At 39.7% G+C, this 14995-nt stretch overlaps 1 protein-coding gene across 1 annotated transcript in view; it reads right to left on the bottom strand.

The window, feature by feature from the left end:
* The window catches only part of prex2 (phosphatidylinositol-3,4,5-trisphosphate-dependent Rac exchange factor 2), a 401147-nt gene that overhangs the window by 213875 nt on the left and 172277 nt on the right, over positions 1-14995 (bottom strand). The window contains exons 17-19 of the mRNA XM_063064762.1: positions 11749-11841; positions 9723-9871; positions 4760-4845 (exon numbers count right to left, since the gene is read on the bottom strand). Of these exons, the coding sequence (XP_062920832.1) occupies positions 4760-4845; positions 9723-9871; positions 11749-11841 (328 nt within the window). The remainder of the gene's footprint in view (positions 1-4759; positions 4846-9722; positions 9872-11748; positions 11842-14995) is intronic.

Below are 14995 nucleotides of genomic sequence, written 5' to 3'. Positions count from 1 at the left end.
AACCCCCATCACCCAGAACATGCCCTCTTCTCATTGCTACCATCAGGGAAGAGATACAGGAGCCTGAAGACACACGCTCGAAGTTACAAGAACAGCTTCTTCCCCGCTGCCATCAGATTTCTGAAATGACAATGAACCCATGAACACTATCCCATTATTTTTTGCTCTCTTTTTACACTGCTTTATATACATATTGTTTTTTAAATCATTATGTATTGCAATGTGCTGCTGCCACAAAACGATAAATTTCCTGACAGTTGAGGACAGATGATCAAAATGGGACTGGAGTGATCAGTTAAATGATTCCTTTCAAAGCCATACTAGAGTTGTGTCTGACTAGATATTGCAATAGATAGAGAAGAAATATTTTGTTTCCATGAGTGTTTGCCAAGATTATTTTTAACTTTATAAATATATACAGCAGTACAGCATAAACTTGTTGGGCCATCATAGTTGGGACTATACAGCTCTCTAGCAGCAAACCACAAGGTCACTAGAAGAAGAAAATCTATTTGCTTGATGGAAAAACAGGAAACAGATCAAGGAGAATAGTAGGTGACTTTAAAGGGATAAAACCAGTGCATTATCATTTTATTATCGAGTACCTCGTTTATTCTGACTTGGATTTTCTAAATAATGCAAATACAGGGGCAATACAAAACAGCTGGCAGAAATAGAATAATTATGAGGCTTTGGAGTTAAAAAGAAAAATTGAACTTCAGCCAAATGAAGGAGCACCTTAATAAAATTCACAGGTGGGTGTGATAGTGCAACACATATTCACGTGTAGCTACATGAATATATTTAATCTGAAACTTTGAGGCAAACGGAATAAACACAAACTCATGTGATTTTAAATGAATTAACAAATTAATCAAAAATGTGGAGGAAGAACAAAAATTCTACAACTTTGCTTAGAAATTGGAAAGAATACAGAATTATTCTAAAACTGCTGAAAGGATGATTTCAGAAATACCCAGAAAACCCAGAGAAAGTATAGTTGAAGATATGAACACAATTTTGTGTGTGTTGCTTTGGATTTCCAGTATCTGCAGGTTTTCTCGTGTTTAAGACATCCTCCAATGTAATTTGTAGTCCACATCTTAACTACTGTTTGGGGGTCTGTATACAACTCCCATCAGTGTCTTTTTACCTTTGCAGTTCCTTAGCTCTAGCCACAATGATTCCACACATTCTGACCTGATGTCTCTTCTTTTTTTGACTTGATTCCATTTTCTACCAACAGAGCCACACCACCCCCTCTGCCTACATGCCTGTCCTTTTGAAAGAATGAATATCCTTGGATGTTAAGCTCGTAGCTATAACCTTCTTTCAGCCACGACTTAGTGACACCCACAATGTCATACATGCCAATCTGTAACTGCGCTACAAGTTCAACCACCCTATTCCATATTCTGCACACATTCAAGTATAAGACCTTCAGTCCTGTATTCACCCCTTTCGATTTAGTCCACTTTTTATGTTGCAACTCTATTCCTTTAATACTCATAGATAGAATGACATGGATTTTTAAAATGGTTTCATCTGTTTTCTGCCACCCTCAAAGGATTGTGTAAGTACAGCTTCTTGACTTTAAGTACCTGCAACCTTTTAGTTTGCAATATTAGAGGTTGTAATCTGTTAAGTAACTTACTGAGCGTCTGACTTATCACCGATGACATAGGTACATGGGAAAGGTGAGATCCTGAAGAAAAATAGTACTGGGTCTCAAGGGAGGAGAGTGGAGAAGTGGGGTTAATTGAATAATTCGGTATGTCATCAAAAACCTTGGCAAACGTCTATAGATGTGTGGTGGAAAGTGCGCTGACTGGCTGCATTACGGCCTGGTCTGGGAACACTAACACCTTTAAGCGAAAAATCCTACAAAAGGTAATAGATTCAGCCTAGTACATCACAGGTAAAGCCCTCCCAACCATTGAGCACATCTACATGAAATGTTGCCATGGAAAAGCAGCATCCATCATCAAAGATCCTCACCACCCAGGCCATGCTCTTTTCTCGCTACTGCCATCAGTTAGAAGGTACGGGAGCCTCAGGACTCATACCAGAAGGATGAAGAACAGTTACTACCCCATAACCATGAGGCTCTTGATCAAAAGGGGATAACTACACTCATTCTATTTCTGGTGTTCCCACAACCGATGGTCTCAATTGAAGGATCTTGTGATTTCATGCTCTTTCTTTTCATGTTCTTTCATACTCATTATTTATTGCTATTTCTTTATATTTACACTTGCCCAATTTGTTGTTCATTGATTCTGTTTACAGTTTCTGATCTTTGAGCAGCCTGCTTTTGTGCTGTATCATTACATGAAACTATGATCAGGCAAGTGATTTATTGGTGGTATGTGGCAGAGTGATTTTTGAGTTTAGGGCATTTAGCAATTGACTTTGGCTATCAGTCTTCACATTTGAAAGACAGTACTGGGGATTTAATTTGGAGTGCAGCTCTGAACAATGGGTTCCTATAAATTGTGAATCCCAGTCCAGACAATACTGATTAAAATTCATTTGGATGTCAGTGGTGTGGATTTGAATCAGGAGGTGTGAAGTTTGTGTGTAACATTGCTCATACATTGTAAATATGGAGTTGTCCTTTGATCTTTAGCGCATAAAATATTGAGCCCAGTGTTGGGCCAGCGAGATCATTCAACCAAAAGTGTCTCCATATGATGCCTGCTGTACCTTGTTTTGTCAAATAAAGAAGCTGCTTTGTATCTACCAGTAATTTTCTCCAGTGACTTTGTTCAAGCAACAACAGTGTGGATCTGGTGTTTTTATTAATTCTGGGAATGTTTCACATTGATTGCGATGTACAGTAAGTCATGCAATGTAATGAATATCAGAATTTGTTACAGGATGTCATGGTACATCAAATCACTTGCCCCAAATTTTTAATGTTGTTGAGGTCTTTATGGTTGTTTTTTTTTCGTATTGGATTATGCACAAGTTAAACTAGCTTTGATCTCAGATGCAGATTTAATTACTGAAGATTTAATGTGTACTTCTTAAAATGCCAGGTTTTAAATCCTCTATTTTGAAACTCCAGGTGGAGAACTCCCTCTTCCTTAATCCATCTCAGACATGACTCATTTGGTAGCAATCTTCCCTTCAAGCCAAAATATTCCTCATTGAAAGGTTTGAATTCAAACCTGTCTGGTTGAAGAATATTTTCAGAGTTTTGTGTCCCTTCACTTTCATGTCTTCTCTGAGATCTTTTTTTATCATAAAATTTAACACACAAATGCCTAGAAATTCAGTTGTCCAAAGCAGTTTTTCTTCCAGCATTTTGCAATTGAAAAATGTTTTTTTATTGGGAGTGAATTGCAATTACTCCCACTTCCAGGTCTTTAAGGATCATGCTGTAAATTTAAATAAACACCCAAGTGCAGCTAACACCATCAGTAACTCAAGGGGCAATATCAACTTCAATGCAATGTATCTTTGCAAAGGAAAGTAGGCAGACTGCTATAGAAATCACCATTGTTGAGAACCTCTGGTGTTACTGGCATAGGAATTGACCCAGATCCCAATTAGTTAAATCCTTTACTTACCTAATCATAATCTCCAATTGTCCCCTCCACATAACCCCAACCTTCCATATTCCGATATACAATCTCTCCAGAAGCAGACCACGATCTTCCACTCCTCCCAGACCTGAGATCTCCTGCCCCTCCACAACCCAAAATGATCACCGATCTCCAACCTACCCTCCCTCTCTTGCCTCATTTTTGACCTGCTCCTCAAACACCATCCCCCTATATCTAAGTCAGGCTTATCAGCCATAACCATATGCAACCAGGTCCTTACTACAAAACAAATCATGTTTTTATTACGAACATAAATCCATTACATGAAAATAAATGTAACTTGGCTACTTTGGCACTTCTGTTGAAAGAAATTTGATTAAACGTGCAGCCTTCACTGTTTTTGAAGCTGTCCTTCAATATTTCAAGACCCAACAAACATGTCAGTTGAATACAATGTAACTATAAAATATAAATGCAAACAACAGGAATTCTGCAGATGCTGGAAATTCAAGCAACATACATCAAAGTTGCTGGTGAACGCAGCAGGCCAGGCAGCATCTATAGGAAGAGGCGCAGTCGACGTTTCAGGCCGAGACCCTTCGTCAGGACTAACTGAAGGAAGAGTGAGTAAGGGATTTGAAAGCTGGAGGGGGAGGGGGAGATGCAAAATGATAGGAGAAGACAGGAGGGGGAGGGATGGAGCCGAGAGCTGGACAGGTGATAGGCAGAAGAGGATACGAGAGGATCATGGGACAGGAGGTCCGGGAAGAAAGACGGGGGGGGGTGACCCAGAGGATGGGCAAGAGGTATATTCAGAGGGACAGAGGGAGAAAAAGGAGAGTGAGAGAAAGAATGTGTGCATTAAAAAGAGTAACAGATGGGGTACGAGGGGGAGGTGGGGCCTAGCGGAAGTTAGAGAAGTCAATGTTCATGCCATCAGGTTGGAGGCTACCCAGACGGAATATAAGGTGTTGTTCCTCCAACCTGAGTGAGTTGCTATAAAATATAAATTGCAAGTTTTGACTGTACAACACTTGAAGGAGAAACATTCCGTGCTATCCACTAATGGCAGTTATGTACCAGTGCATACTGATGCAGTTTAAAACAGGTAATTAAGTAAATTTTCCTTTCATTGACAGCATACAGATGTCAGCCAGGTGTTTGTCAGTGACTGGTGTTAAACGTGCCTGGCAAAAAAATCTTTTTACCTCTGCCAATAGCGTGGACAACTGATGGACCATATCCTCGAATCTGAAATCCAAGACCATCCGCAGAGTCTGGAATCTTTATTGTCCTATCCAAAGAAAATCCATTTGCTAATTATGCGGTTTTGTGACAGGCCTAGGCCTGAGTCAACGTAGTAGCAGTAGTAGTTTGTGACAGACTAAATGAGGCAGATTTTTTTAAGAAAATAATTCATTTTAAAAGAAATCCAGACATACATCATACAGAAGTAAAACACTTGGATAGAAATAGAGCGTATCAAAATAGGGCATTTTCAAATATTTCTAAAACTGAGTTTACAGTTCACTGATATTCAAATGTATTTTCCTTTATGTTTTGAGGCTCTCTGCCTCTTTCCCGACATCCCATTGCACAAGTGAAATAAATGCAGGTGATCTAGGTCAAAGACAGAATGATGAGAGTACAAAGCATTTCTATTTCTGTAGGAACCATTCATCAGGGCTGAAAAGAAAAAGATAAAAAAGCACAGTAAAATTCCGATAACCAATTGTCCAGAAATCTTGATGGTTTAGCATCTGGTTGTTTCCCATATTGGATTTAAACTCATTTCCTACAGTCCCCTTTAACCTCACCAGGGGCCCCATTTCCTGCATTCCCTTTAAACTCACCGAGACCTTGGTTCATTCCTTTGAAACTCAGCAAAATATCCTGTTCCTGCAGTCCTTTTAAACTCACTGGGATCACTGGAAAGTTTATTATGAAATATCTTTAAAAAAATGAACTAAAATTGTGGTGGGGTACTAATAAGAGTACTATCCAAAAGTATGCTAGCTTGGCACCAAAGATGTTGAATTACCAGATGTTACTGTATATTTACTCATTTACAGTGAGAAAAGCATATTAATACAGATTGAGCAGAAGCTTTTGTAGAGGAGCACTGAAAGTTATCTCAGTTAAGCAATAACAAGTGCAAGATAGTGTTAAAGAATTGGAGGTTGAATTTAAAACATGTTTAAATATAAAATTATCATCATACTATTAAGTAACTGAAGTGAACTCAGACACAGGATTACTTGATACCATCGAGAAAATAAATGTTCTCCACTTTGCAGCTTGTGTTGCACTTCACTGAAGGACTACATGAAGTTAATAACAGAGAAATGAACAAGGACATCAGACGTAGAATAGGAATAATGGGCCACAGTGTTTTGGAGTCACAAGTGCAGACAGGACTGAAGTAGCTGGTAGTGTTGTCACTTAATCTGCATTGGATTTCTCCAAAGTAAATGGAGTCACACAGAGCTGTGAATGCAATAACAGCTATCTCACAGAGAAGTCATTGGAGTCAAGATCAACGATTTAGGAGAAGGTTGGGTGTTGCCTCTGTTTGGAAATCCTGAGGCTGTCCAGCTGCAAAATAGAGTGCCAAAATGATCCATCTGGTAGACAACAGAGACTTTTGGAGAAGAGGAGTTCGGTGGGTAATACCGTTCCGCCTGACTGGAAGTGCACTGAGAGCAGTAAGCGGCGTGAAGGAGTGGGGTGCTTACTGATCTGGCTAGCAACAGATGGTGCAATCCGGGGTATATTACAATCGAGGAACGTGTTTGCAGACTGGATATTGAACTTTTTGCTGTTGGACCGGCCACATTCCACCATGATACAACACTGGGAGGCACAGGAGGTCGTTCCTGCCTGTGGCCATCGAAGGTGCAGCTCCTCCCGTGGAGGGTCAGACACCCTGAGCCAATAGACTGGTCCTGGACTTATTTTCCATCTGGCATAGTTTTGCATTTTGTTGTTTGATTGTTGGGGTTTTTTGTATTGCTATTTTTTCGCTCTGGTGCGGCTGTAATGAAACCAAATTTCCCTCGGGATTAATAAAGTATATCTATCTATCTATCGAAAGGCTAGCTCAGTGGTGCAGCAGTTAGAGCCTCTGCCATGCAGTTCTGTCACTCGGGTTCAATCCTGCCCTTGTTGCTATCCATGTCAAATTTGCATGCTCTCCCTGTGATACGAGTTTCCTCTGGTCCCCCCCCCCCAACACACCCTGTAGATGTGTGGGTTCAGAGGTTAATTAGTTATGATTAAGTGGTCCAGACGTAGGTGTGTTCTAGAATCTGGGGACAGTTGCTTAGAGAGATGGGAGGGTAAAAATTAGATGGGCGTGCGATTAGTGTAAACGGGTGCTTGATGGGTGCAGCCAGGTTGGTGAGTTGGTGGGCCAAGGAGCCTGCTCTGTGTTATTTGACCCTATGACTCTGTAGCTCCAAGTAGCCAGATAGGAAACACTATAACATTAGGAAAGTCTTTTTTTTTTTAATCAGATGATCCACAAAATGCTTTGTGGGCATTGGAGAAAAAAGCAAAATCCGGGGAAAAAAGCAAAATCCAGGCATAAAAGCAAGTCAGTAGACCTGTTCACTGAACAGAATTCCAGAAACAGAGAACATTCTCAGCATTCCCAGCAGCGAAGAACAGATAAGTACACCACATAATCATCATTTAAGCAATGGCTCTCTTCAAACAGGAGTCCTTGGTCCAATTTCCCAAATTCACCTCTCAAAATCGTACATTTTATAATTCTGTTTTAATTTTTTGTCATATTATGGTCCCTTTTGCCAAGACACCTAATTGTATCATGTTTATTATCGAATGCCTGAGGTAGATCTCGTTCTCCGCACTGTGGCATGCTAGATCTCTAAGTGCAGCAAAAAAAAAGTACTAGTCAGGGCATGTTTCGTTCAGTGTGCATCTTCAAAATTTTGCTCTAAATTTCTAGGCAAACCAGTGGCTACAAGAGACATCACTGGCATTAGAGTAAATTAGAAAAGATTGATCATAGCAGTAATAATGCCTCTTAACTGAATGTGCCAGCAGATCAACTGAAAAGGGCAAGGGGGGGGTCACATGGAGTTCTGTGCTCACCAATAGATCTGCCACAATTTCAGAAGCAGCTGGAAGATGCAATGCTACAGAGTGCTTAATGACTTTCTTCCAATCCATTGAGAGTCTTAAGGCCAGATTTCCAGAACCAGATCACTTCAGCTTCCCTTTACCCCCACCAACTCAACTCAAGGTGAGTAATACACGTGGCCTAAATGGACGATACCTTGTCACAATGGCAGTGCACCTTAGGGTCACTGCACCCTTCTGTATGCATTGGAAAGCCACACTACAAAAGGAGGAATGGATACAAAGTTACTGATGTTGGTCTGAGCAACTAATGCCCTCACTCCTTGGAATGATGCATTTATTTCTCTGTTGGTGTTCTTGCAGTCACTTCCTGGTGTTAAGCTCATTTAAAGAACACTTCCAAAGAAAGGGAAAGCTTCATTAAATAATTATTTGAATCTATGAAAATACTAGCAAATAGATTTTGATTGATTACTGTACGTCATTGAAAATAAGAATATCTTGTTAAAACTGTCTTGACAAATGCAATAAAACATAATTTTATCATTCAGCACTCATTTTAATTTATAACATTTTAGGTAAAGAGATATATGTATAAAGAATTTAATGAAATAATGTGAGTTTAGTGCAATATGGCAGTGTACATTACTTTGAGAATATTAACACTTCAACAATGAGGTGATGCTCAAAAGAAGGATGGGAGCAGAAGCGGATATGTACATATTCATATGAACTATGTTGTAATGTACCTCTTGTTTAATACTTTGCACAGAAATAAAATGAATATAGGTAATCAAGATCATAGTCCATTCAGCCATTCACCATGGTATGTTGTACAAGTATTCATTAAAATGAAAGCCTCTCTCATGTTCAATGTCAAACAAATAAATGCTGCTGGGTAAGGTTATTTATTTTTATTGTGAATAAAATAACAAATTATTTGGCTTTCTATTGGAGGTATGATGCAGAGCCGGATGGAACCAAGTATTAATGACAGTAAATCTCAATAAGAGTGAACTATGTGGGACCAAGCTCTTCATCTCCTGTGCCATCTCCTGTCCTGACAAGACAGCTGAGATCACAGACAACGTTAGTGCAAGCTCTTATACCACCAAGATTGTCTCCTGGTGTTCCGATGTGTCATTGCAACATAAGTGACACATCAGAGCAAGAATTTCCTTTGTCTGATGACTGAGCATGGTAACAGAATGGTCTTTTCTACTCTGAACCTAATGAAGTTTTGGCGACTTTCCAACAAGAATGTCATTTCAGAACTGGCAGCAAACTGAATGTTGCTACAGGAGGTTTTACAGGGCTTTGGCAACAAACACTTCAAGGAATTTGGCCAACTTACTTTTAAACATGTCATCAACTTGGAAAATTAAATCTGTTTTCCTCTTTCTAATGATGCTACTTGAGCATTTCCAGCATTATCTTCCAACACTCTGAAACCACTTGCTTATTGAACAAGGAACTCCGCACCCATGAAGGAAAGACAGAATCCTAATATTCTGAACGATCACAGGAGGCTCCTCTTCAGCAGGCAGCAAGCAACCTCTGTTACCTCTTTCCTGTGTGCAAACCTCTCTGCTAGAACCTTTAAGGGAAAATTCTTAAACCATTACTTTGCATTTCAACATAAGTTTCTGAAGTGAATTTCCTCGAGGAAATGTCATGCATATAACAGACCAAGCTTTAGTTATTTACCAGCTAAGTTGTTTGCAGTTCTGTAGAGCTAGGAAGTGGTAAATCAATGCCAATGTCTCTCTACAGACCTCTGCAGTTTAATATCTGTAGCTGAGATGCAGAAGGTACTGGGTTCTGAAAACTAATCCAAAGAAAGAGAATAGGTGATCCTGCACTTCAGATAAGCCTAAGCAGTGTCAGCCTTTGAATTTTATTTTGTGACTTTGAATAACCTAGAGGATGTTTTTCTGTTGTATCTCTGAGGAGACTGTGCATCACAGAGTGATATCTAGAATTATTTAGTAGTGAATGAAAACAAGAAGTCATTTTTGAGGCATGTGCTCCGTTATTAAAAGCATAAGCTAAAATAAAAGCACTTACTCTCGTGGCTTTGTGCTCTGAAGCACCCTGAGAGGCCTCTTGCTATTGAAGCAGTGCTGCAGGAAGCATTCGACTTCCTGAAAGGGTCGAAGGAAAACCACATCTCCATTGATAGCAAAAATCTTTTTCCCGACCTCTAGGCCTGCCATCTGGGTTGAAATCACATAAAAATTGGAAGGCACATGATTGTTACATTCAGCTTAGCAACTGCTACATAAACAACAGAAAAGATGAGTCATATAAGATTATTGTGAATCATTTCAAGCTTGTGTTTACAGAAACTCCAAATGGATGTAGACATATACTTGGACATAAGCAATTAATAAACTCACAACATTATTGATGTTTTATACTTCAATCATGTTTTCGAAATAAAAAGATTACTGTATTGAAGTAGACCTAATTTCTTGTAAATTGTATGTCCTTTGATTTTGATATTTTATAACAATTTCAACTGGACATTTATTATGTTCTTATCTTTGCTTCAAATGCCATGCCTTTTCGTGGCGTAATCTATTCACATCCTTTGTCTATGAAGGATTTGTTTCTTTTCCAAACATCCTAAACCCCTTATGACATTTCACAACCCCACAACTCAACACCTGACAAGCATCAAGAAATGTAACTGGGACTGAAGAGAGTGCATGTAACAGTATAAAAATCCAACTTGCAACAGCAGCTGAAAATTTCCAGATCAGGCATTATAGAAACATACATAGAAACATAGAAAATAGGTACAGGAGTAGGCCATTCGGCCCTTCGAGCCTGCACCGCCATTTATTATGATCATGGCTGATCATCCAACTCAGAACCCCGCCCCAGCCTTCCCTCCATACCCCCTGACCCCCGTAGTCACAAGGGCCATATCTAACTCCCTCTTAAATATAGCCAATGAACTGGCCTCAACTGTTTCCTGTGGCAGAGAATTCCACAGATTCACCACTCTCTGTGTGAAGAAGTTTTTCCTAATCTCGGTCCTAAAAGGCTTCCCCTCTATCCTCAAACTGTGGCCCCTCGTTTTGGACTTCCCTAACATCGGGAACATACTTCCTGCATCTAGCCTGTCCAATCCCTTTAGGATCTTATACATTTCAATCAGATCCCCCCTCAATCTTCTAAATTCCAACGAGTACAAGCCCAGTTCATCCAGTCTTTCTTCATATGAAAGTCCTGCCATCCCAGGAATCAATCTGGTGAACCTTCTTTGTACTCCCTCTATGGCAAGGATGTCTTTCCTCAGATTAGGGGACCAAAACTGCACACAATACTCCAGGTGTGGTCTCACCAAGGCCTTGTACAACTGCAGTAGTACCTCCCTGCTCCTGTACTCGAATCCTCTCGCTATAAATGCCAGCATACCGTTCGCCTTTTTCACCGCCTGCTGTACCTGCATGCCCACTTTCAATGACTGGTGTATAATGACACCCAGGTCTCGTTGCACCTCCCCTTTTCCTAATCGGCCACCATTCAGATAATAATCTGTTTTCCTATTTTTGCCACCAAAGTAGATAACTTCACATTTATCCACATTAAATTGCATCTGCCATGAATTTGCCCACTCAGCCAACCTATCCAAGTCACCCTGCATCCTCTTAGCATCCTCCTCACAGCTAACACAGCCACCCAGCTTCGTGTCATCCGCAAACTTGGAGATGCTGCATTTAATTCCCTCATCCAAGTCATTAATATATATTGTAAACAACTGGGGTCCCAGCACTGAGCCTTGCGGTACCCCACTAGTCACCGCCTGCCATTCTGAAAAGGTCCCGTTTATTCCCACTCTTTGCTTCCTGTCTGCTAACCAATTCTCCACCCACACCAATACCTTACCCCCAATACCGTGTGCTTTAAGTTTGCACACTAATCTCCTGTGTGGGACCTTACACTTATACTTCTGAGGGTATCAATACAATGCACTACAAATATCGTGCTCAAATATTAAAAATTGATTTTACTAAACTATGATTATTCAAACTGCAATAATATTCTACAAAAGAGTTTTACTTGTAATTGTGTAGAACTTCACCTCAGCATAAGATCCCTTCTCCACAGACTTCACAATAGGAACCTTGTTTCTCTCCTCCAGAGTAAAACCATAACTTCCATCTTGAGCTTTAATCTAGGACAGTGAGAGAATATACTTGAGAGTTGGACCATAGCTTGAGTAATTTATAACAGACATGTAAACATTTGTAGTATATGGCCTGATGTCAATTGGTCACATATGCTGTTTTCTTAAATGTGCTACATTGCACCAATTACTTTACTATTAATTGCACAAACTCCCACATGTGCACAGCATGTCCACGATATTCCTATTATTAAGATCTATTTTAAGATTTCTTAATAGTAAGAAACTTTTTATTGAAACATGCCATGTGGTATTTAGATTTCTCTACCACATAAAAAGGTTTCAAAGCCTTTGACACAATAGTCTAGACTTTCGATCGATGGAGGAGATACATTATAAATCTTGTCATTTACTGTGATAATCCTAGCTTTCTTCATCTGCCCATACTTCGCTATTTTTCAAATCCAAAGCACGCAAATCAGCAGTGATGGCACATTTGCCATTCGAGGTCACCTGATCATTTCAAAGTTCCAAGTACATTTATTATCAAAGTACATATATGCCACCACATTTAGCCCTGAGTTTCATTTTCTTGTGGACAAGCTCAATAATACCATAACAGAATTAATGAAACACAGTACCAACTTTGGCATTCAACCAATGTGCAAAAGACTACAAACTGTGCAAATAAAGAAAGAAAGAAAGAATAGTAATAAATAAATAAGCAAGACACATCGAGAACATGAGATGAAGAGTCTTTGAAAGTGAATCCATTGGTTGTGGGAATATCTCAATGATGGGGCAAGCGAAGTTAAGTGAAGTTATTCCCTTTGGTTCAAGAGCCTGATGGTTGAGGGGTAATAACTGTTCCTGAACCTGGTGGTGTGAGTCCTGAGGCTCCTGTATCTTCTTCCTGATGGCAACAGTGAGAAGAGAGTATGTCCTGGGTGTGTGAATCCCAGATGATGGATGCTTTGCTGCTACAGTGTTTCATGTAAATGTGCTCAATGGTGAGGAGGGCTTTACCCATGATGGACTGGGCCGTATCCACTTAGCCAGTCAATATACTCCCCACTACACATCTATAGAAATGCGTTAAAGTCTTAGATGCTGAATGCCCGCAAACTCCAAATGAAGTAGAGCCGCTGCCATGATTTCTTCATAATTACACACCTGCTGGGCCCAGGACAGGTCCTCTGAAATTATAACACTGAGGAATTTAAAGTTGTTGACCCTTTCCACCTCTGATCCTCCAACGAGGACTGGCTCGTGGACCTCTGGTTTCCTTCTCCTGAAGTCATTAATCAGCTCCTTGATCTTGCTGACATTGAGTGAGAGGTTGTCGCTGTGGCACCACTCAGCCAGATCTCTTTCCTATATGTTGGTTCATCACCACCTTCGATTCAGCCAACGACAACGGTGTCATCAGCAAACTTGAGTATGGCATTGGAACTGTGCTTAGCCACACAGTCATAAATGTAAAGGGAGTAGAGCAGGGGCTGAGCACATAGCCTTGTGGTGCACCTGTGCTGATGGAGATTGTGGAGGAGATGTTGTTGCCAATCCAAACTAACTGGGGTCTGCACGTGAGGAAATCGAGAACCCAATTGCACAAGGAGGTATTAGGGTCAAGATCTAGGAGTTTATTGATTATCTGTGAGGATATGATGGCACTGAATGCTGAGCTGTGGTCGATAAAGAGCATCCAGATGTATACACTTCTGCTGTCCAGTTGTTCCAGGAAAATGAACGGAAATGCAGTTTCCAAAATAAACTGCAACCTGCAATTGGCATTGAACAGCCAAGTCCTGCTAAAATATACTTGTGTCCATGATTAAATACATAAATTAAGTAAATGAACAAAAGGATGAATGAAAAACTGCTTGATTGCATTTTGATTATCTCTTTTGTATGTTACAACGTTTAATCTTCACTTTGTTTTTTATGCATAATTCATCTGTAGATTTTATCCTTACTCTCGAAGTTATTGTGTGTTATATGTACTACGGTACTTTCCACCCTGGTTCAGAGAAACATGGTCTCATTTGATGGTATTCATGTATATAGTTAGATAACAATAAACTTGACATGAAATAAAACATTGGCAGGAATAGTAATAACAGAAAATGAAATTTTTCGGCAAGTCAGACAGCTGCTACAAGAGGAGAAACTATGCATATTCAGGCTGAAGATCTTTAGTAAAATGGAGATGGTATGAAGCTAGTTATTTCTTTGTTGCAGTGAGGGTGAGGCAGAATATACTGTATAGGACAAATGGAAGATCTCTGATAGAATGAGGCCACAATTATAAAGGCGATGAGCTGTTGAAGAGATCAAGAGTTGAGGAAGCTAACGAAAGTAGTTAGAGAGAAGGCATAACAAAAATCAAAGGTATAGTCACAGGAACTCGTATGTGCTCATACTATGCCTGTCCTTTGGTTGTTTATATGGGACATATTTTAGTTGGGCTCCCTCACTCAACTCTTTTTTAAGTACAACATCACAAAGAACCCAGTCCTCCTTCTTCATTAACCTATCAACCAGATTACTTCATCAATAGTTTATCCCAACAGCAATCCTTCCCTTTGTCCTACCTATCCCTAAACAGCTGAGAAGTGTTTGACCTAAAACAAAACTCCATTTCTCTTTCGACAATTGCTCCTTTTCTGATGAATGTTGCCAGCAATTCATCTTTAATTCAGATTTCTAGCATTTGCAGTTGTAACTTTTCCCCTCAATTTTCAATCTAATCTCCCTGCAATAAAACACACCATTGCCAAGCCATGATTATGAAGAGGAATAATTATGTCCAACTACTAGGAACATAATCATTAGTTTAAATGTAGGAAAATATAGTTATTTAATTTGATTGGAGGGTATTAATAATAACATTTTAACAGTGAGGCTGGCGAGAGAGCTGCATGAAAATACCCAGGAAAAGGATGAGAAGGAGCAATTCATAACATAAATAACTTGTTCCACACTATTCTCTTTTGCACAGTTCAGAAAACTAGATCAATATGTTTGTTAGCAGAGTGGTCAATGTGGAAATGAGATGCAGAGTTGAATTAAGAAAAGAACTCAAAGTTCACTGTACCCTGTGGTGTGAACAGAAGTGTGTTTGACCTCAGCCTGACCAATTGAATATTTACAGTATTTTTATTTCATTTTGTTTCAGATTTCCAGCATCTGTATTTTGTTT

The sequence above is a fragment of the Mobula hypostoma genome, chromosome 1, assembly GCF_963921235.1.
Source record: "Mobula hypostoma chromosome 1, sMobHyp1.1, whole genome shotgun sequence".
Classification (NCBI taxonomy): Eukaryota; Metazoa; Chordata; class Chondrichthyes; order Myliobatiformes; family Myliobatidae; genus Mobula; species Mobula hypostoma.
The sequence above is the reverse complement of the archived record's forward strand: the minus strand, read 5'-3'. Positions and strand labels throughout refer to the sequence as shown.